At 39.7% G+C, this 24,019-nt stretch overlaps 1 protein-coding gene across 1 annotated transcript in view; it reads left to right on the forward strand.

Annotated features, from left to right (window-relative positions):
• The window catches only part of RTTN (rotatin), a 211,170-nt gene that overhangs the window by 100,181 nt on the left and 86,970 nt on the right, over nucleotides 1–24,019 (forward strand). The window contains exons 29-30 of the mRNA XM_030810284.1: nucleotides 20,310–20,438; nucleotides 20,897–21,007. Coding sequence (XP_030666144.1) covers nucleotides 20,310–20,438; nucleotides 20,897–21,007 — 240 coding nt within the window. The remainder of the gene's footprint in view (nucleotides 1–20,309; nucleotides 20,439–20,896; nucleotides 21,008–24,019) is intronic.

Raw genomic sequence — 24,019 nt, forward strand, 5'->3', positions numbered from 1 at the left:
GCCTCCCAAAGTGTTGGGATAACAGGTGTGAGCCACTGCGCCTGGCCTGAAGTGACTTTTTAAATAGATCTAAAATCATTCAGAGTTTCTTTTTATGCATGTCAGCCTTATTAAGTTAAGTTTTTGTAGAACTTAAAAACTTTTAATCTAATTTTTAAAATTTATTACTATGAAGGTATTCATCAAATCATCTTACACTTTTAATGTCTGCTGAATCTGTAGTGAAGTCCCCTTTCATTCCAGACATTGATTATTCCTTTCTCAATTTTTCTTGATTTATCTTCCTAATAGAATGAACCTTTGGCTTTGTTGAGCCTCTCTTTAACGTTTTTCTCCTGTTTTATTTCTGCCAATATTTATTATCTCCTACTTTTAGTTTAGTTTACAGCTCTTTTTCTGACATTTTAAGGTAGAGGCTTACATCATTGATTTTTTTTAAAGTCTTTCTCAAATGTGCATTTTTAGCTCTAATCCTCTAAGCGTGGCCTTATGCCATGTTTTTATCATCATTTAGGTCAAAATATTTCTATTGTGGTATAATAATATGACAATGATATGGTTGTACATAGTTCTATGGGAACAGCCTCATCACAGTGGCCTGACAATTTTGCATATCTGCCCTTGGGCTTCATAGATAAGGCTTAACTACAGCCAATCTAAATCTTGGCAGAATTTCCTGTGATCCTTCTGGAACATGAGAATATGAAAGGCTTGTGAGCAGCTCATTTACTTCACTGTCTGTTAGGAAGTCAGTTAGGAGCCCGTTTCTTATTGGTTCCTAGGTTCCGATGAGCACTGGGCTTTCTGCCTTGCTCTCCTTGGGGCATAGCTACAGCTTATAAAACTGCTTTACTGCAACATGGCATGGGCTTCTCAGCAACAGAGCGTCCTACATCTTTGTTATAGTCATCTGGCCCCTTTATTTCAATGACATCCTATGCAAGGGATACTAGTAGCTGGCACCTTTGACTATTCTTGCTTTTGCTGTTTATGTAGGTAATAAACTGTCTGAATCCAAAAATTACTCATTGTTTTCTTTCTGGACAAATCTGTCAACCTTGTTTTGATTGTTAACTGTGTTCGGACCTTGAGAATGACTCTTGTAGGAAGCACTGTAGAGTTAGATTTTGAAAGATAAGTAAATTGATAGCGATAGCAATAGACATTCTAAACATGGAATTTTCTGATAAAATTGTATCTATAACCTCCTATTTGGTTTTCATGCTGTGGGTGCCTTCTTGCCATCATATAATCTATACCTACTGCCAGATTATTTTTCAGAAGCATAAATTTTTCAATCCAAACCTTTTTTTTTTCAAGAGCATAAGACTTAATAATTTTGCATTTAGAGATTTGCCCCCATTGTAGTTTTTTCCCACATCTCTGAATTTTCAGTTATATCTGGCTGTTTTTCCAAAATAAAAATGCACTTTAAAAAGACTGCTTCTTTCACATAGTTTCCTCTCGTTTAGGGATGGCAATATCTACAAAAAAATTTAAGATCTAACTTACTTATTTACCTTCATTTAGTAAACCTTTTCTTATTCTTCAAAAGTTGGATACTTACCTAATATTGTTTGGCCTTTCCTGTAGGTTATATACCTGTAACAATTTATATATGTGGCTATTAATACATTATATTTTTATTTATTTTACTTTATTTCTTTGAGACAGAGTCTTACCCTGTTGCTCAGGCAGGAATGCAGTGGCTCAATCACAGCTCACTACAGCCTCAACCTCCTGGGCCCAAGTGATCTTCCCACCTCAGCCTCCCAAGTAGCTGGGGCCACAGGTGTGCACCACTACACCTGGCTGGTTTTTAAATTTTCTTTGTAGAGATGGGTCTCACTATGTTGCCCAGGTTTGTCTTGAATTCTTGGGCGCAAATGATCTTCCCACTTTGGCCTACCAAAGTGCCACTATTACAGGCATGAGCCACTGTAGCTGGACCTTTATTTTGTTTTCTGCATTGCTCTAGTAGACTGTGAGCTTGTAAGTATCATCTTTGGGCTATTTCTACTATCCCATGGCTACTTCATTGACCTAGCACCATGGTTTTTACATAGTGGTTGGTGAATCAGTTAATTAATATATGTGCTACATAATACATATATATTGTGTATAGTTTTTTTTTTTATTATAATTTAGGTTTTAGGGTACATGTGCACAATGTGCAGGTTTGTTACATATGTATCCATGTGCCATGTTGATTTCCTGTACCCATTAACTTGTCATTTAGCATTAGGTGTACCTCCTAATGCTGGCCCTCCCCCCTCCCCCCACCCCACAACAGTCCCCGGAGTGTGATGTTCCCCTTCCTGTGTCCATGAGTTCTCATTGTTCAATTCCCACCTATGAGTGAGAATATGCGGTGTTTGGTTTTTTGTCCTTGCGATAGTTTACTGAGAATGATGTTTCCCAGTTTCATCCATGTCCCTACAAAGGACACGAACTCATCATTTTTTATGGCTGCATAGTATTCCATGGTGTATATGTGCCACATTTTCTTAATCCAGTCTATCGTTGTTGGACATTTGGGTTGGTTCCCACTCTTTGCTATTGTGAATAGTGCCGCAGTAAACATACGTGTGCATGTGTCTTTATAGCAGCATGATTTATAGTCCTTTGGGTATATACCCAGTAATGGGATGGCTGGTCAAATGGTATTTCTAGTTCTAGATCCCTGAGGAATCGCCACACTGACTTCCACAATGGTTGAACTAGTTTACAGTCCCACCAACAGTGTAAAAGTGTTCCTATTTCTCCACATCCTCTCCAGCACCTGTTGTTTCCTGCTTTTTTAATGATGGCCATTCTAACTGGTGTGAGATGGTATCTCACTGTGGTTTTGATTTGCATTTCTCTGATGGCCAGTGATGATGAGCATTTCTTCATGTGTTTTTTGGCTGCATAAATGTCTTCTTTTGAGAAGTGTCTGTTCATGTCCTTCGCCCACTTTTTGATGGGGTTGTTTGTTTTTTTCTTGTAAATTTGAGTTCATTGTAGATTCTGGATATTAGCCCTTTGTCAGATGAGTAGGTTGCAAAAATTTTCTCCCATTCTGTAGGTTGCCTATTCACTCTGATGGTAGTTTGTTTTGCTGTGCAGAAGCTCTTTAGTTTAATTAGATCCCATTTGTCAATTTTGGCTTTTGTTGCCATTGCTTTTGGTGTTTTAGACATGAAGTCCTTGCCCACGCCTATGTCCTGAATGGTATTGCCTAGGTTTTCTTGTAGGATTTTAATGGTTTTAGGTCTAACATTTAAATCTTTAATCCATCTTGAATTAATTTTTGTGTAAGGTGTAAGGAAGGGATCCAGTTTCAGCTTTCTACATATGGCTAGCCAGTTTTCCCAGCACCATTTATTAAATAGGGAATCCTTTCCCCATTGCTTGTTTTTGTCAGGTTTGTCAAAGATCAGATAGTTGTAGATATGCGGCATCATTTCTGAGGGCTCTGTTCTGTTCCATGGATCCATGTCTGTTGTGGTACCAGTACCATGCTGTTTTGATAGTTTGAAGTCAGGTAGCATGATGCCTCCAGCTTTGTTCTTTTGGCTTAGGATTGACTTGGCGATGCGGGCTCTTTTTTGGTTCCATATGAACTTTAAAGCAGTTTTTTCCAATTCTGTGAAGAAAGTCATTGGTAGCTTGATGGGGATGGCACTGAATCTATAAATTACCTTGGGCAGTATGGCCATTTTCACGATATTGATTCTTCCAACCCATGAGCATGGAATGTTCTTCCATTTGTTTGTATCCTCTTTTATTTCATTGAGCAGTGGTTTGTAGTTCTCCTTGAAGAGGTCCTTCACATCCCTTGTAAGTTGGAATCCTAGGTATTTGATTCTCTTTGAAGCAATTGTGAATGGGAGTTCACTCATGATTTGGCTCTCTGTTTGTCTGTGATTGGTGTACAAGAATGCTCGTGATTTTTGTACATTGATTTTGTATCCTGAGACTTTGCTGAAGTTGCTAACCAGCTTAAGGAGATTTTGGGCTGACACAATGGGGTTTTCTAGATATACAATCATGTCATCTGCAAACAGGGACAGTTTGACTTCCTCTTTTCCTAATTGAATACCCTTTATTTCCTTCTCCTGCCTGATTGCCCTGGCCAGAATTTCCAGCACTATGTTGAATAGGAGCGGTGAGAGAGGGCATCCCTGTCTTGTGCGAGTTTTCAGAGGGAATGCTTCCAGTTTTTGCCCATTCAGTATGATATTGGCTGTGGGTTTGTCATAGATAGCTCTTATTATTTTGAGATACGTCCCATCAATACCTAATTTATTGAGAGTTTTTAGCATGAAGGGCTGTTGCATTTTGTCAAAGGCCTTTTCTGCATCTATTGAGATAATCATGTGGTTTTTGTCTTTGGTTTTGTTTATATGCTGGATTACATTTATTGATTTGCGTATGTTGAACCAGCCTTGCATCCCAGGGATGAAGCCCACTTGATTATGGTGGATAAGCTTTTTGATGTGCTGCTGGATTCGGTTTGCCAGTATTTTATTGAGGATTTTTGCATCAATATTCATCAAGGATATTGGTCTGAAATTCTCTTTTTTGGTTATGTCTCTGCCAGGCTTTGGTATCAGGACGATGCTGGCTTCATAAAATGTGTTAGGGAGGATTCCTTCTTTTTCTATCGATTGGAATAGTTTCAGAAGGAATGGTATCAGTTCCTCCTTGTACCTCTGGTAGAATTCAGCTGTGAATCCATCAGGTCCTGGATTCTTTTTGGTTGGTAAGCTATTGATTATTGCCACAATTTCAGAACCTGTTATTGGTCTATTCAGAGATTCAACTTCTTCCTGATTTAGTCTTGGGAGGGTGTATTTGTCGAGGAATTTGTCCATTTCTTCTAGATTTTCTAGTTTATTTGCATAGAGGTGTTTGTAGTATTCTCTGATGGTAGATTGTATTTCTGTGGGATTGGTGGTGATATCCCCTTTTTCATTTTTTATTGCATCTATTTGATTCTTCTCTCTTTTCTTCTTTATTAGTCTTGCAAGCGGTCTATCAATTTTGTTGATCTTTTCAAAAAACCAGCTCCTGGATTCATTAATTTTTTGAAGGGTTTTTTGTGTCTCTATTTCCTTCAGTTCTGCTCTGATTTTAGTTATTTCTAGCCTTCTGCTAGCTTTTGAATGTGTTTGCTCTTGCTTTTCTAGTTCTTTTAATTGTGATGTTAGGGAGTCAATTTTGGATCTTTCCTGCTTTCTCTTGTGGGCATTTAGTGCTATAAATTTCCCTCTACACACTGCTTTGAATGTGTCCCAGAGATTCTGGTATGTTGTGTCTTTGTTCTCATTGGTTTCAAAGAACATCTTTATTTCTGCCTTCATTTCATTATGTACCCAATAGTCATTCAGGAGCAGGTTGTTCAGTTTCCTTGTAGTTGAGCGGTTTTGAGTGAGTTTCTTAATCCTGAGTTCTAGTTTGATTGCACTGTGGTCTGCGAGACAGTTTGTTATAATTTCTGTTCTTTTACATTTGCTGAGGAGAGCTTTACTTCCAACTATGTGGTCAATTTTGGAATAGGTGTGGTGTGGTGCTGAAAAAAATGTATATCCTGTTCATTTGGGGTGGAGAGTTCTGTAGATGTCTATTAGGTCCACTTTGTGTAGAGCTGAGTTCAATTCCTGGATATCCTTGTTAACTTTCTGTCTCGTTGATCTGTCTAATGTTGGCAGTGGGGTGTTAAAATCTCCCATTATTATTGTGTGGGAGTTTAAGTCCCTTTATAGGTCACTCAGGACTTGCTTTATGAATCTGGGTGCTCCTGTGTTGGGTGCATATATATTTAGGATAGTTAGCTCTTCTTGTTGAATTGATCCCTTTACCATTATGTAATGGCCTTCTTTGTCTCTTTTGATCTGTGTTGGTTTAAAGTCTATTTTATCAGAGACTAGGATTGCAACCCCTGACTTTTTTTTGTTTTCCATTTGCTTGATAGATCTTCCTCCATACCTTTATTTTGAGTCTGTGTGTGTCTGTGCACGTGAGATGGGTTTCCTGAATACAGCACACTGATGGGTCCTGACTCCTTATCCAGTTTGCCAGTCTGTGTCTTTTAATTGGAGCATTTAGCCCATTTACATTTAACGTTAATATTGTTATGTGTGAATCTGATCCTGTCACTATGATGTTAGTTGGTTATTTTGCTCGTTAGTTGCTGTAGTTTCTTCCTAGCCTCGATGGTCTTTACAATTTGGCGTGTTTTTGCAGTGGCTGGTACCGGTTGTTCCTTTCCATGTTTAGTGCTTCCTTCAGGAGCTCTTTTAGGGCAGGCCTGGTGGTGACAAAATCACTCAGCGTTTGCTTGTCTGTAAAGTATTTTATTTCTCCTTCACTTATGAAGCTTAGTTTGGCTGGGTAGGAAATTCTGGGTAGAAAATTCTTTTCTTTAAGAATGTTGAATATCGGCCCCCACTCTCTTCTGGCTTGTAGAGTTTCTGCCGAGAGATCAGCTGTTAGTCTGATGGGCTTTCCTTTGTGGGTAACCCGACCTTTCTCTCTGGCTGCCCTTAACATTTTTTCCTTCATTTCAACTTTGGTGAATCTGACAATTATGTGTCTTGGGGTTGCTCTTCTCGAGGAGTATCTTTGTGGCGTTCTCTGTATTTCCTGAATCTGAATGTTGGCCTGCCTTGCTAGATTGGGGAAGTTCTCCTGGATAATATCTTGCAGAGTGTTTTCCAACTTGGTTCCATTCTCCCCGTCATTTTCAGGTACACCAATCAGACGTAGGTTTGGTCTTTTCACATAGTCCCAAATTTCTTGGAGGCTTTGTTCATTTCTTTTTATTCTTTTTTCTCTAAACTTCCCTTCTCGCTTCATTTCATTCATTTCATCTTCCATCAGCGATACCCTTTCTTCCAGTTGATCGCATCTGCTACTGAGGCTTCTGCAATCTTCGCGTAGTTCTTGAAACTTGGCTTTCAGCTCCATCAGCTCCTTTAAGCCCTTCTCTCCATTGGTTATTCTAGTTATCCATTCTTCTAATTTTTTTTCAAAGTTTTTAACTTCTTTGCTATTGTTTTGAATTTCCTCCCGTAGCTCAGAGTAGTTTGATCGTCTGAAGCCTTCTTCTCTCAACTCGTCAAAGTCATCCTCCATCCAGCTTTGTTCCGTTGCTGGTGAGGAACTGCGTTCCTTTGGAGGAGGAGAGGTGCTCTGTTTTTTAGAGTTTCCAGTTTTTGTGTTCTGTTTTTTCCCCATCTTTGTGGTTTTTGTCTTTGATGATGGTGATGTACAGATGGGTTTTTGGTATGGATGTCCTTTCTGTTTGTTAGTTTTCCTTCTACCAGACAGGACCCTCAGCTGCAGGTCTGTTGGAGTTTACTAGAGGTCCACTCCAGACCCTGTTTGGCTGGGTGTCAGCAGCGGTGGCTGCAGAACAGCGGATTTTCGTGAGACCACAAATTCAGCTGTCTGATAGTTCCTCTGGAAGTTTTGTCTCAGAGGAGTACCCGGCGGAATGAGGTGTCAGTCTGTCCCTGCTGGGGGGGTGCCTCCCAATTAGGCTGCTCAGGGGTGAGGGACCCACTTTAGGAGGCAGTCTGTCCGTTCTCAGATCTCCAGCTGCGTGCTGGGAGAACCACTACTCTCTTCAAAGCTGTCAGTCAGACAGGGACATTTAAGTCTGTGGAGGTTCCTGCTGAGTTTTTGTTTGTCTGTGCCCTGCCCCCAGAGGTGGAGCCTACAGAGGCAGGCAGGCCTCCTTGAGCTGTGGTGGGCTCCACCCAGTTCGGGCTTCCTGGCTGCTTTGTTTACCTAAGCAAGCCTGGGCAATGGCGGGCGCCCCTCCCCCAGCCTCACTGCCGCTTTGCAGCTTGATCTCAGACTGCTGTGCTAGCAATCAGCGAGACTCCGTGGGTATAGGACCCTCCGAGCCAGGTGCGGGACACAATCTCCTAGTGTGCCGTTTTCCAGGCCCGTTGGAAAAGCGCAGTATTAGGGTGGGACTGACCCGATATTCCAGGTGCTGTCTGTTACCCCTTTCTTTGACTAGGAAAGGGAACTCCCTGACCCCTTGCGCTTCCCGAGTGAGTCAATGCCTCGCCCTGCTTTGGCTTGCGCACAGTACGCTGCACCAACTATCCTGCACCCACTGTTTGGCACTCCCTAGTGAGATGAAACTGGTACCTCAAGCAGAAATGCAGAAATCACCCGTCTTCTGTGTCACTCGGGCTGGGAGCTGGAGACCGGAGCTGTTCCTATTCGGCCATCTTGGCTCCCCATGTATAGTTTTTAAATTAAGATACAGTTTCAAAAACATTTTGGAAATGTAACAAATTATTATAAAAATAAGTTTTATTTTTGTGTTTTGATTATTAAATAATGATTTAAATAATGTATATATGTATTTTTGTTTGGTCTTATCTAGAACTTTTTTCCAAAAGCACATATTGTTTTTAAAACAAATTTAAAGATTATAAATACTCTTTGCTGTACTATAAAATTTAATATGAATTTCACTGGAGTCCCTTTAATAAAATAAATTTCGGAGAAGTTCCAAGATGGCCGAGTAGGAACAGCTCCAGTCTACAGCTCCCAGTGTGAGTGATGCAGAAGACGGGTGATTTCTGCATTTCCAACTGAGGTACCGGGTTCATCTCACTGGGGCTTGTCGGACAGTGGGTGCAGCCCACGGACTGTGAGGAGAAGCAGGGCAGGGCATCGCCTCACCCGGGAAGCACAAGAGGTCGGGGAATTCCCTTTCCAAGCCAATGGAAGCCGTGACAGATGGTACCTGGAAAATTGGGACACTCCCACCCTAATACTGTGCTTTTCCAACAGTCTTAGCAAACAACACACTAGGAGATTATATCCCACGCCTGACTTGGAGAGTCCCACACCTACAGAGCTTCGCTCACTGTTAGCACAGCAGTCGGAGATCAAACTGCAAGGCGGCAGTGAGGCTGGGGGAGGGGTGTCTGCCATTGCTGAGGCTTGAGTAGGTAATCATAGTGGCCAGGAAGCTCGAACTGGGTGGAGCCCATGGCAGCTGAAGGAGGCCTGCCTGCCTCTGTAGACTCCACCTCTGGGGGCAGGGCATAGCTGAACAAAAGGCAGCAGAAACCTCTGCAGACGTAAACGTCCCTGTCTGACAGCTTTGAAGAGAGTAGTGGTTCTCCCATTACAGAGTTTGAGATCTGAGAACAGACAGACTGCCTCCTCAAGTGGGTCCCCAACCCCTGAGTAGCCTAACTGGGAGACACTTCCCAGTAGGGGCCAACTGACACCTCATACAGCTGGGTGCCCCTCTGAGACGAAGCTTCCAGAGGAAGGATCAGGCAGCAACATTTGCTGTTCTGTAATATTTGCTGTTCTACAGCCTGCACTGGTGATACCCAGGCAAACAGGATCTGGAGTGGACCTCCAGCAAACTCCAACAGACCTGCAGCTGAGGGTCCTGACTGTTAGAAGGAAAACTAACAAACAGAAAGGACATCCACACCAAAACCCCATCTGTATGTCACTATCATCAAAGACCAAAGGTAGATAAAACCAGAAAGATGGAGAAAAAACAGAGCAGAAAAGCTGAAAATTCTAAAAATCAGAGCACCTCTTCTCCTCCAGAGGAACACAGCTGCTTGTCAGCAACAGAACAAAGCTGGATGGAGAATGACTTTGACGAGTTGAGAGAAGAAGGCTTCACATGATCGGTAATAACAAACTTCTCCAAGCTAAAGGAGGATGTTCAAACCCATCACAAAGAAGCCAAAAACCTTGAAAAAAGTTTAGACAAATGGCTAACTAGAATAAACAGCATAGAGAAAACCTTAAATGACCTGATGGAGCTGAAAACCATGGCACGAGAACTATGTGACACATGCACAAGCTTCAGTAGCTGATTTGATCAAGTGGAAGAAAGGGTATCAGTGATTGAAGATCAAATGAATGAAATGAAGCGAGAAGAGAAGTTTAGAGAAAAAAGAAGAAAAAGAAACAGCCTCCAAGAAATAACGGGACTATGTGAAAAGACCAAATCTACATTTGATTGGTGTACCTGAAAGTGACGGGGAGAATGGAACCAAGTTGGAAAACACTCTTCAGGATATTATCCAGGAGAACTTCCCCAACCTAGCAAGGCAGGCCAACATTCAAATTCAGGAAATACAGAGAATGCCACAAAGATACTCCTCAAGAAGAGCAACTTCAAGACACATAATTGTCAGATTCACCAAAGTTGAAATGACAGAAAAAATGTTAAGGGCAGCCAGACAGAAAGGTCAGGTTACCCACAAAGGGAAGCCCATCAGACTAACAGCGGATCTCTCGGCAGAAACTCTATAAGAGAGTGGGGACCAATATTCAACATTCTTAAAGAAAAGAATTTTCAACCCAGAATTTCATATCCTACCAAACTAAGCTTCATAAGTGAAGGGGAAATAAAATCCTTTACAGACAAGCAAATGCTGAGAGATTTTGTCACCACCAGGCCTGCCTTACAAGAGCTCCTGAAGGAATCACTAAACGTGGAAAGGAACAACCGGTACCAGGCACTGCAGAAACATGCCAAATTGTAAAGATCATGAATACTAGGAAGAAACTGCATCAACTAATATGCAAAATAACCAGCTAACATCATAATGACAGGATCAAATTCACACATAACCAATATTAACCTTAAATGTAAATGGGCTAAATGCTCCAATTAAAAGACACAGACTGGCAAATTGGATAAAGAGTCAAGACCCATCAGTGTGCTATATTGAGGAGACTCATCTCACATGCAGAGACACACAAAGGCTCAAAATAAAGGGATAGAGGAAGATCAGCCAAGCAATTGGAAAACAAAAACGGGCAGGGGTTGCAATCCTATCTCTGATAAAACAGACTTTAAACCAACAAAGATCTAAAGAAAGAGACAAGGCCATTACATAATGGTAAAGGGATCAATTAAATAGGAAGAGCTAATTATCCTAAATATATATGCACCCAATACAGGAGCACCCAGATTCATAAAGCAAGTCCTTAGAGACCTACAAAGAGACTAGACTCCCACACAATAATAATGGGAGACTTTAACACCCCACTGTCAACATTAGACAGATCAGTGAGACAGAAAGTTAACAAGGATATCCAGGACTTCAACTCAGCTCTGCACCAAGCAGACCTAATAGGCATCTACAGAACGCTCCACCCCAAATCAACAGAATATACATTCTTCTCAGCACCACATCACCCTTATTCCAAAATTGACCACATAATTGGAATTAAAGCACTCCTCAGCAAATGTAAAAGAACAGAAATTATGACAAACTGTGTCTCAGACCACAGCGCAATCAAACTAGAACTCAGGATTAAGAAACTCACTCAGAACTGCTCAACTACATGGAAACTGAACAACCTGCTCCTAAATGACTACTGGGTACATAACGAAATGAAGGCAGAAATAAAGATGTTCTTTGAAACCAATGAGAATAAAGACACAATATACCAGAATTTCTGGGACACATTTAAAGCAGTGTATAAAGGGAAATTTATAGCACTAAATGCCCACAGGAGAAAGCAGGAAAGATCTAAAATTGACACCCTAACATCACAGTTAAAAGAACTAGAGAAGCAAGAGTAAACACATTCAGAAGCTAGCAGAAGGCAAGAAATAACTAAGAACAGAGCAGAACTGAAGGAGATAGAGACACAAAAAACCCTTCAAAAAAAAATCAGTGAATCCAGAAGCTGGTTTTTTGAAAAGATTAACAAAATAAATACACCACTAGCAAGACTACAAACTACCATCAGAGAATACTGTAAACTCCTCTATGCAAATAAACTAGAAAATCTAGAAGAAATGGATAAATTCCTGGACACATACACCCTCCCAAGACTAAACCAGGAAGAAGTTGAAATCCTGAATAGACCAATAAAAGGCTCTGAAATTAAGGCAATAATTATTAGCCTACCAAACAAAAAAAGTCCAGGACCAGATGGATTCACAGCTGAATTCTACCAGAGGTACGAAGAGGAGCTGGTACCATTCCTTCTAAAACTATTCCAATCAATAGAAAAAGAGGGAATCCTCCCTACTCATTTTATGAGGCCAGCATCATCCTGATACCAAAGCCTGGCAGAGACACAACAAAAAAAAGAAAATTTTAGACCAATATCCCTGATGAACATCAATGCAAAAAAAAAAATAAAATACTGGCAAACTGAATCCAGCAGCACATGAAAAAGCTTATCCACCATGATCAAGTGGGCTTCATCCCTGGGATGCAAGGCTGGTTCAACACGCACAGATCAATAAATGTAATCCATTGTATAAACAGAACCAAAGACAAAAACCACATGATTATCTCAATAGATGCAGAAAAGGCCTTTGACAAAATGCAACAGCCCTTCATGCTAAAAACTCTCAATAAATTAGGTATTGATGGGACGTATCTCAAAATAATAAGAACTATCTATGGCAAACCCACAGCCAATATCATACTCAATGGGCAAAAACTGGAAGCATTCCCTTTGAAAACTGGCACAAGACAAGGATGCCCTCTCTCACCACTCCTATTCAACATAGTGCTGGAAGTTCTGGCCAGGGCAATCAGGCAGGAGAAGGAAATAAAGGGTATTCACTTAGGAAAAGAGGAAGTCAAATTGTCCCTGTTTGCAGATTGTATATTTAGAAAACCCCATCGTCTCAGCCCAAAATCTCCTTAAGCTGATAAGCAACTTCAGCAAAGTCTCAGGATACAAAATCAAGGTGCAAAAATCACATGCATTCTTATACACCAATAACAGACAAACAGAGAGCAAATCATGAGTGAACTCCCATTCACAATTGCTTCAAAGAGAATCAAATACCTAGGAATCCAACTTACAAGGGATGTGAAGGACCTCTTCAAGGAGAACTACAAACCACTGCTCAATGAAATAAAAGAGGATACAAACAAATGGAAGAACATTCCATGCTTGTGGATAGTAAGAATCAATATCGTGAAAATGGCCATACTGGCCAAGGTAATTTATAGATTCAGTGCCATCTTCGTCAAGCTACCAATGACTTTCTTCACAGAATTGGAAAAAAACTACTTTAAAGTTCAAATGGAAATAAAAAAGAGCCTGCATTGCAAAGACAATCCTAAGCCAAAAGAACAAAGCTGGAGGCATCACGCTACCTGACTTCAAACTATACTACAAGGCTGCAGTAACCAAAACAGCATGGTACTGGTACCAAAACAGAGATATAGACCAATGGAACAGAACAGAGCCCTCAGAAATAATACCACACAGCTACAACCATCTGATCCTTGACAAACGTGACAAAAATAAGAAATGGGGAAAGGATTCCCTATTTAATAAATGGTGCTAGGAAAACTGGCTAGCCATATGTAGAAAGCTGAAACTGGATGCCTTCCTTACACCTTATATAAAAATTAATTCAAGATGGATTAAAGACTTAAATGTTAGACCTAAATCCATAAAAACCCTAGAAGAAAACCTAGGCAATACCATTCAGGACATAGGCATGGGCAAGGACTTCATGACTAAAACACCAAAAGCAATGGCAACAAAAGCCAAAATAGACAAATGGGATCTAATTAAACTAAAGAGCTTCTGCACAGCAAAAGAAACTACCATCAAAGTGAACAGGCAACCTACAGAATGGGAGAAAATTTTTGCAATCTACCCATCCGAGAAAGGGCTAATATCCAGAATCTATAAAGAACTTAAAGAAATTTATAAGAAAAAAATCAAACAACCTCATCAAAAAGTGGGCAAAGGATATGAACAGACACTTCTCAAAAGAAGACATTTATGTAGCCAACAGACACATGAAAGAATGCTCATCATCACTGGCCAGCAGAGATGCAAATCAAAACCACAATGAGAAACCATCTCACACCAGTCAGAATGGCGATCATTAAAAAGTCAGGAAACAACAGGTGCTGGAGAGGATGTGGAGAAATAGGAACACTTTTAAACTGTTGGTGGGACTGTAAACTCGTTCAACCATTGTGGCAGACAGTGTGGTGATTCCTTAAGGATCTAGAACTAGAAATACCATTTTACCCAGCCATTCCATTACTGGGTATATACCCAAAGGATTATAAATCATGCTGCAAAAATCATGGAAGTAGCCCAAATGTCCGTCAACGATAGACTGGATGAAGAAAATGTGGCACATATACACCATGTAATACTATGCAGCCGTAAAATAGGATGAGTTCATGTCCTTTGTAGGGACATGGATGAAGCTGGAAACCATCATTCTCAGCAAACTATCACGAGGACAGATAACTGAACACTGCATGTTCGTACTCATAGGTGGGAATTGAACAATGAAAACACTTGGACACAGGGTGGGGAACATCACACACTGGGTCCTGTCATGGGTTAGGGGGAGGGTGGAGGGATAGCATTAGGAGATATACCTAATGTAAATGACAAGTTAATGGGTGCAGCACACCAGCATGGCACATGTATACATATGTAACAAACCTGTACATTGTGCACATGTACTCTAGAACTTAAAGTATATAAAAAATTAAACTTCATTTTTTAATTATAAATATTGAAAAATGATCAACTGTCAGTATACTAATTAGTTATTTTCTGCTGTCTATTAGAAATGTATGAATTTTAAAAAACAGGTATATTAAAGAGTTAATGATAATATTTCTTAGAAAGTCAGCTCCTCTAGTGCATTTAAAATATAATTCAGTTAGTCTAGCTAGTGGCCTATGTATCTCATTTAGTTTTTCAAAAAAACAACTTCTGGATCCAGTGACCATTTGAATGGTTTTTCGTGTCTTGATTTCCTTCAGTTCAGCTCTGATTTTGGTTATTTCTTGTCTTCTGCTAGTTTGGGGTTGATTTGTTATTGCTTCTCTAATTCTTTCAGTTGTGATGTTGTTAATTTGAGATCTTTATAACTTTTTGATGGAGGCATTTAGTGCTATGAATTTCCGTCTTAACACTGCCTTAGCTGTGTTCCAGAGATTCTGATGTGTTGTAACTTTGTTCTCATGAGTTTACCTGTGTAACAAACATTCACGTGTACCCCTGAACCTAAAAGTTTAAAAATTAAAAAAATATATAATTGAACCTATAAGCACCTAGTTTATAGCATTTTTTGTAATGCGATTTATAAATACTCTATCAACCTTTTACAGAGTCTGTCTCCTCTAGAAAGTGAGTTTTACTCTTTGAAATCAGGAATAGGTGAGGACCTGCCACAGCAGTAACTAAAGAAGTGAAGTGTTGCCTCATTTATGTTTAGAAACTATCAGAAGTGCTTTTTTTAAAAAATTATGTGCAAAGACCTTAGATCACACCTACGTTTCAAATACCAGATATTGAAATGAACTGTTGATGGTATTGGAGAACCAAAGAGCTTAGTTTTAGGTAAGAAGTGTAGGCAAAAAGGCAGTAGTCCATTCTATGTTCAGTTGTCTTTGAGGTAATAAAACTTAGTAACAGATTGTTAGGTAAAGGATACATAAAAAGCACAGTCCCTGTTATGTAATGTTTTGCAGTTATAAAAAATTTGATTAGCAAATCTTGCTTTGGTTTAAAAAGGAGTTCGTTTTGTGCTTCATAAAACATCTCGAGCAGAAAATCTTTATGACTTTATGTTAAATGGTAGGAAAATATTAGGAAGAAATCTGTCACTTTTGTTAAAAATTGTAGCAGGGTAACATTTAATCTTGGGACTATCTGCTTAGTTTATTAATTACATAAACAGGTATCCCTGTTGTACTACTAATGACTAAATTCATCTTTTAAAGAATAAGGCTTATGTGAGAGAACATTGAAACAAAGTCATTGTTGGTCCAAATGATTTGCTTCATAGTTTCTTAGTAATTAAAGCTGTTTCCTTTTTGGAAGGGAGCCATATTTCTAATAAGAGATTAGCTTGTTTCTGCACAGTGAAATTTGAATATGAGTATTTGCTTTTTGTAGCTGTGAAATGAGACTTTAACTAAGCATGATTAATTATGATAGGTGAATAAACTATGATAATTACATCTTTAAATCAGATACATGATGTATAATTCCAGAGGTCTGACAAAAATATCAAGTTGAAAGAAAATATTGTCAAAGTTCTTGGCTTGTCATTTATAAGCTAGAATTAAAAATCATTACACAGATCACAGATGTTAGATATCTCCAAAGATGACTTAGAGGAAGATAATAAGGACCTGATCATTTAGATATTTTATTTTTCAAGTAGTCACTTAAAATTTTAAATTTTTGACCTTGGGGAAGGGGCAGCTGTGGACACAGCTTCAGCAAACTTAAATGTTCTTGCCTGCCGGCTCTGAAGAGAGCAGCGGATCTCCCAGCACAGCACTCAAGCTCTGCTAAGGGACAGACTGCCTCCTTAAGTGGGTCCCTGAACCCCGTGCCTCCTGACTGGGAGACACCTCCCAGCAGGGGTCGACAGACATCTCATATAGGAGAGCTCCACTGGCATCTGGTGGTGCCCCTCTGGGACGAAGCTTCCAGAGTAAGGAACAAGCAGCAATCTTTGCTGTTCTGCAGCCTCCACTGGTGATACCCAGGCAAACAGGGTCTGGAGTGGACCTCCAGCCAACTCCAGCAGACCAGCAGCAGAGGGGCCTGACTGTTAGAAGGAAAGCTAACAAACAGGAATAGCGTCAACATCAGCAAAAAGGACTTCCACTCAGAGACCCCATCCAAGGGTCACCAACATCAAAGACCAAAGGTAGATAAATCCACGAAGATGAGGAAAACCCAGTGCAAAAAGGCTGAAAATTCCAGAAACCAGAACGCCTCTTCTCCTCCAAAGGATCACAACTTCTTGCCAGTAAGGGAACAAAACTGGACAGAGAATGAGTTTGGTGAATTGACAGAAGTAGGCTTCAGAAGGTAGGTAATAACAAACTCCTCCAAGCTAAAGGAGCATGTTCTAACCCAATGCAAGGAAGCTAATAACCTTGAAAAAAGGGTAGAGGAATGGCTAACTAGAATAACCAGTTTAGAGAAGAACATAAATGACGTAGCTGAAAAACACAGCACCAGAACTTCTTGACACATACACAAGTATCAATAGCCGAATCGATGAATCAGAAGAAAGGATATCAGAGATTGAAGATCAACTTAATGAAATAAAGTGTGAAGATAAGATTAGAGGAAAAAAAAACAAAAGGGAATGAACAGAACCTCCAAGAAATATGGGACTATGTGAAAAGACTGAACCTATGTTTCAATGGTGTACCTGAAAGTGACAGAGAGAATGGACCAAATTGGAAAACACTCTTCAGGATATTTTCCAAGAGAACTTCCCCAACCTATCAAGACAGGCCAACATTCCAATTCAGGAAATACAGAGATCACCACAAAGGTGCTCCCCGAGAAGAGCAACCCCAAGACATGTAATCATCAGATTTACCAAGGCTGAAATGAAGGAAAATATGTTAAGGGCAGCCAGAGAGGTCAGATTACCCACAAAGGGAAGCCCATCCCTGTTAGTCTTAACAGCGGATCTCTCTCAGACACCCTACAAGCCAGAATAGAGTAGGGGCCTGTATTCAATATTAAAGAAAATAATTTTCAACCCAGAATTTCATATCTAGCCAAACTAAGCTTCAAAAGCGAAGGAGAAAATCCTTTAGAAACAAGCAAATGCTGAGAGATTTTGTCACCACCAGGCCTGCCTTACAAGAGCTCCTGAAGGAATCACTAAACATGGAAAGGAACAACCAGTACCAACCGCTGCAAAAGCATACCAAATTGTAAAGACCATTGATGCTATGAAGAAACTGCATCAACTAACAGGCAAAATAACCAGCTAGCATCATAATGACAGGATCAAATTCATGCATAACAATATTAATCTTAAATGTAAACAGGCTAAATGCCCCAATTAAAAGACACAGACTGGCAAATTGGATAGAGAGTCAAGACCTATCAGTGTACTGTATTCAGGAGACCCATCTCACATGCAAGACACACATATGTTCGAAATAAAGGGATGGAGGATGATTTACCAAGAAAATGGAAAGAAAAAAGCAGGGGTTGCAATTTTCATCACTGATAAAACAGACTTTAAACCAGCAAAGATAAAAAAAAAAAGGCATTACATAATGATAAAGGGATCAATACAGCAAGAAGAGCTAACTATCCTAAATATATATGCACCCAATACAGGAGCACCCAGATTCATAAAGCAAGTTCTTAGAGACTTACAAAGAGACTTAGATTTCCACACAATAACAGTGGGAGACTTTAATACCCCACTGTCAACATTAGATCAACGAGACTGAAAATTAAAAAGGCTATTCAGAAAAAAAAAAAAAGGATATTCAAGAGTTGAACTCAACTCTGGACCAAGCAGACCTAATAGACATCTACAGAACTCTCCACCGCAAATCAACAGAATATACATTCTTCTCAGCACCACATTGCACTTATTCTAAAATTGGTCACATAATTGGAAGTAAAACACTCTTCAGCAAACTCAAAAGAACGGAAATCATACAAACAGCCCCTCAGACCACAGTGCAATCAAATTAGAAGTCAGCATTGAGAAACTCACTACAAACCACACAACTACATGGAAACTAAACAACCTGCTCCTGAATGACTGCTGGGTAAGTAACACAATTAAGGCAGAAATAAATTAGTTCTTTGAAACCAAAGAGAACAAAGACACAATATACCAGAATCTCTGGGACACAGCTAAAGCAGTGTTTAGAGGGAAATTTATAGCACAAAATGCTCACAGGTGAAAGGGAGAAAGATCTAAAATCAACACCCTAACATCACAATTAGAAGAACTAGAGAAGCAACAGCAAACAAATTCAAAAGCTTGCAGAAGACAAGAAATAACTAAGATCAGAACAGAACTGAAGGCGACAGAGACATGAAAAACCCTTCAAAAAAAATCAATGAATCCAGGAGCTGGTTTTTTGGAAAAGATCAACAAAATAGATAGACCGCTAGCCTGACTAATGAAGAAAAGAGAAGAATCAAATAGATGCAATAAAAAATGATAAAGGGGAGATCAGCACTGATCCCACAGAAATCCAAACTACCATCAGAGAATATTATAAACACCTCTACGCAAATAAACTAGAAAATTAGAATAAATGGTTAAATTCCTGGACACATACGCCCTCCCAAGACTAAACCAGGAAGAAGTTGAATTCCTGAATAGACCAATAACAAGTTCTGAAATTGAGGCAGTAATTAATAGCCTACCAACCAAAAAAATGGACCAGAGGAATTCACAGCCGAATTCTACCAGAGGTACAAAGAGGAGCTGGTACCATTCCTTCTGAAACTATTCCAAACGATAGAAAAGAGGGAATCCTCCCTAACTCATTTTATGAGGCCAGCATCATCCTGATACCAAAATCTGGCAGAGACACAACAAAAAAAGAAATTTTCAGGTCAGTATCACTGATGAACATCAATGCAAAATCCTCAATAAAAGACTGGCAAACCCAATCCAGCAGCACATCAAAAAGCTTATTCACCAAGATCAAGTCTACTTCATCCCTGGGATGCAAGGCCCTTTCAACATATGCAAATCAATAAATGTAATCCATCACATAAACAGAACCAAAGAGAAAAACCACATGATTATCTCAATAGATGCAGAAAAGGCCTTTGATAAAATTCAACATCCCTTCATGCTAAAAATTCTCAATAAACTAGGTATTGATGAAACATATCTCAAAATAATAAGAGCTATTTATGAAAAACCCACAGCCAATATCATACTGAATGAGCAAAAGCTGGAAGCATTCCCCTTGAAAACCAGCACAAATTATTTATAAACTCTTTAAAAGGATGCTATAACATTTTTAAAAATATAAGCATATTCTAAGTTACAACTGTGTACTAGGAGGGCACCACACATTTTTTTTATAGACTTTAAAAGGAAAAATATTGAAACTAAGAATTTTTGTTTTTGTTTTGAAAAATTACAGGATCTCACTCTGTAACTTAGGCCAAGTGCAGTGGTGCAGTCATAGCTCACTGCAAGCTCCAGCTCCCAGGCTCAAGTGATCCTCCCTCCTCAGCTTCCCCAGTAGCTGGGACTACAGGTGTCCACTGCCATGCCTGGCTAATTTTTTTCTTTTTTAAAGTAGAGACTGGGTCTTGCTATGTTATGTAGGCTGAAGAATATTTTCTTTTAACAATGGTAAAATACCCATAACATAAAATTTACCATCTTATTCATTTTTAAGTATATAAACTAAAAATGTTACAACTTTATAAGGTAAGGATTAATTCATATGAGTCAGTAGACAGTTATATACGTATCTTTATATACCATTAAGAATAAAGCCACCATGAAATTGTTTACATTTGTTTTTCAGGTCATTACTTCTTTTTATGTGGAGCGTGGAGGAAATGCTATGTCCTTCATGGGAAAAGGTGTTACAAAGAGCACAATTCTTTGCTTGCTTCACTTATCCCATGAGATGATGGCCCAGGCTGGGAGCTCGGTGAGCGCATTAAAGCTGTCTGTCTTCTGAACATTTGCTTGAAAGGGAATGTGCTGTGTCCAACACATTTCAAGCATATAAACTTGCTACATGAAAATGTCTCTTTTGACTTTTCTTTTTAGGAAACAAGAATGATTTTTGACTAGAATATTTCTTAGAAGTTGTATATTAACAAATCTGAATCTTATTTGAAATTGATTAAAACGTGCATTCACTGAAAAACTACATTTTGTCTACATTATAGGAAAAATAGCTTCTGGCAAAAAATTGTTATGTTTAACTTTTTAAGGAGAAACTGAGATTTTTTTATTTGCCTTGTTTTGGCTGAATAATGGATTAAAACCAAGTCTAAAATACATTTTTACGTTGTTTTCATTAAAAATTCTTGTTTTAACCTTCCTGCATTTTATTTTTAGAAACTTACCTAAAGTATTTCTGTTTCCCTTTTTTCCTTCTAGGAGTGGATGTCACTTTGGTTCTTGCCTTTGGGTAGTCATAGTGAAGAATATATTCCTACTCAACAAGGATTGGCTTGGTTGATTCCATTGTGGGTTGATCGGGACCCAGAGGTGAGTGTGAAGGAGAATCAAATGTATTGTGTTTAGATTAAAAAACAAATGACATGAGGCCAGGTGCGGTGGCTCACGCCTGTAATCCCAGCACTTTGGGAGGCCGAGGCAGACGGATCACGAGGTCAGGAGATCGAGACCATCCTGGCTAACACAGTGAAACCCCGTCTCTACTAAAAAGACAAAAAAATTAGCTGGGTGTGGTGGTGGACACCTGTAGTCCCAGTTACTCGGGAGGCTGCAGCAGGAGAATGATGTGAACCTGGGAGGCAGAGCTTGCAGTGAGCCGAGATTGTGCCACTGCACTCCAGCCTGGGTGACAGAGCAAGACTCTGTCTCAAAAAACAAACAAAAAAGACACAAAACATATATGCATATACCTACTTATATTGTGGGATTATTGTAGTGACTCTACCTTATGTTTTATTTAAGCTCTGTTTTAGCCTAGGCCGCCATCACAAAATACCATAGACTGGGTGGCTTAGACAACAGAAACTTCTTTACTCATAGAAGTTTTGGAAGCTGAAAGTCCAAGATCAGGGTGCTGGCACAGTCAAGTTCTGGTGAGGGCTCTTCTTTGGCTTGTACACAGCTTCCTTCTTGCTGTGTATTCACGTGGCCGTTCCTTGTTCCATGCATGTGGGGCAGGGGAGGGAGGGGTGGTATAGGGACAGATTTGTCTTTTTTTTGTTGTTGTTGTAAGTTTACCAGTCTTACGGAGATAAGACCATTCCTTTATGATCTCATTAAACCTCAATTATCTCTTAGAAACCCTATCTTCAATTGTAGTCACTTGAGCATAAAGGCTTCAACATATGAGTTTTGGAGGGATGCAGTTCAGTTCATAGTTTTCCACCCCTGAGCCCCTGAACTTCATGTTCTTCTTCCATGCAAAATGCTTTTATTCTCCCTCAACAACCTCAGAAGTCTTAACTTATTCCAAAATCAACTGTAAAGTCTAAAGTCCAAAATCTCATCTAAATATCATCTAAACCACATCTGGGTAAGTCTCCAGATACAAACCCTCCTGAGACAGAATTCTTCTCCAGATGTGAACCTGTGAATCCATACAAGTTATGTGCTTCCAAAAGATGATGGTAGAATAGACATTCCCATTCCAAAAGAGAGAAATAGGAAAAAATGAAGAAGTGATGGGTCCCAAGCAAGTCCAAAGCCTAGCAAAGCAAATTTCATTAGATCTTAATGCTCAAGGATAATGTTCTTTGGCTTGATGCTGTGCCTTACAGGCCCACCAGAGTGACAGCATCTAGATGGCTCTATGGGGTGACCCCATCCCTTTGGCTGTCTTCAAGAGCCCCGCCCATAACGCTGTCTTCAAGGGCAGCCATGTTCCTGAAGCACTGGGCAGGGTCATCATTCTGGACCACCGAAATCAGAGAGGTCTTTGAAACCAAGGAGGAAAAGCCATCCCCCAGTCCTGTGGTGAGATTCGCAGCCTGGTGATCTCTGAATCATTTTTTGGGTCATTCTTACTTTTCATTGAAGAATACAGTAGTCCTCCCTTACCAGAGGTTTCATTTTCCAAAAGCAGCCTGAAGATCAGTAGTAGCCAAACCCTCCCTCACAATGCCTACATCATTCACCTCACCTCATCTCTTTATGTAATCATTGTATCATCTCACATCATTACAAGAAGGCTGAGTGCAATACAATAAGATATTTTGAGAGAGAGACCACATTTATATATTTTTTATTATAGCATATTGTAATTGTGCTAGTTTATTTTTAGTTATTTTTGTTAATCTCTTACTGTGCTGAATTTGTAAACTTTACCATAGATATGTATGTGTAGGAGAAAACATAGTAGTTATAGGGCTCAGCACTGTCTGTGGTTTCAGGCATCCACTGGGGGTCTTGGAATGTATTCCCCGTGGATAAGGGAGGGACCACTGTAGCATGTATTTGCTTACAGAATCCAGGAAGTCCAACAGCTTTCCTTCATTCTCTGCATCTTTCTCTGTCCTCTTTAGTTCAAACTGGCAATGTCTTTGCTGATATAATCCCATCTCTATTCCTGGCTTCTGCTGAGATGTCTGATTAAGTCCGTGAATTGCACCCGTGATCTCTTTCTTAAATGGTTATTCAGCCACACCCTCCATGTTCTCTTTAGAACAAGCTTTCTCATTTTTTTTGCACAGATAGGCTGAGAATTTTTCAAATCTTGTTCTTGTTTCTTTTTGCTTACCCATTCTTAATTCCTTCTTTAATTCATCTCTCTCCCTTTGCATTTTGCTATAAGCAATCAGAAGGAACCAAGCCAGTTTTTCAACACTTTGCTTAGAAATCTTCTCAGCTAAATATCCAATTTCATTGCTCACAAGTTCTGCCTTCCACAAAACACTAGAACATGACCACAGCTTAACCAGTTTTCTTGCTACTTTATATCAAGGATTGCCTTTCCTCAAATAACCTTTTTTAAAATAACACTTTCCTCATTTTTGTCTGAGATCTCATGAGAATTACCCATGTCTACATTTCTGGCATCCACCTCAAAACTCTTCTAGCCTCTAACCCATTACCCAGTGCCAAAGTCACTTTCATGTGTTTAGGCATTTGTTTCAGCAGCATCCCCACTCCTTGGTACAAAAATCTGTATTAGTGTGCTCAGGCTTCCATAACAAAATACCATCATCTGGGTGGCTTAAAAACGTAAATTTATTTCTTACAGTTCTGGAGGCTACAAGTCCAAGATCAGAGTGTCAGCATGGTTGGTTTCTGGTGAGGGCACTCTTCCTGGTTTACAGAGGGCCACCTTCTCACTGTGTGCTCAGATGACCTCTCTTTGGAGCATGCACATGGAGAAAGATTTCTCTCCTTCCCGAGGCCACCATTCCTAGTGCAATAGGGTCCCACCCTTATAACCTCATTTAACTGTAATCACCTAATAGCTCTGTCTCCAAATACAGTTTGGGGATTAGGGCTTCAACGTACGAGTTTGGAGGAGACACACTTCAGGGCACAGCACCCTCATTTTCAATCAAATTTGTTCGA

This window comes from Nomascus leucogenys, chromosome 4 (assembly GCF_006542625.1).
Source record: "Nomascus leucogenys isolate Asia chromosome 4, Asia_NLE_v1, whole genome shotgun sequence".
In the NCBI taxonomy this organism is placed as follows: domain Eukaryota; kingdom Metazoa; phylum Chordata; class Mammalia; order Primates; family Hylobatidae; genus Nomascus; species Nomascus leucogenys.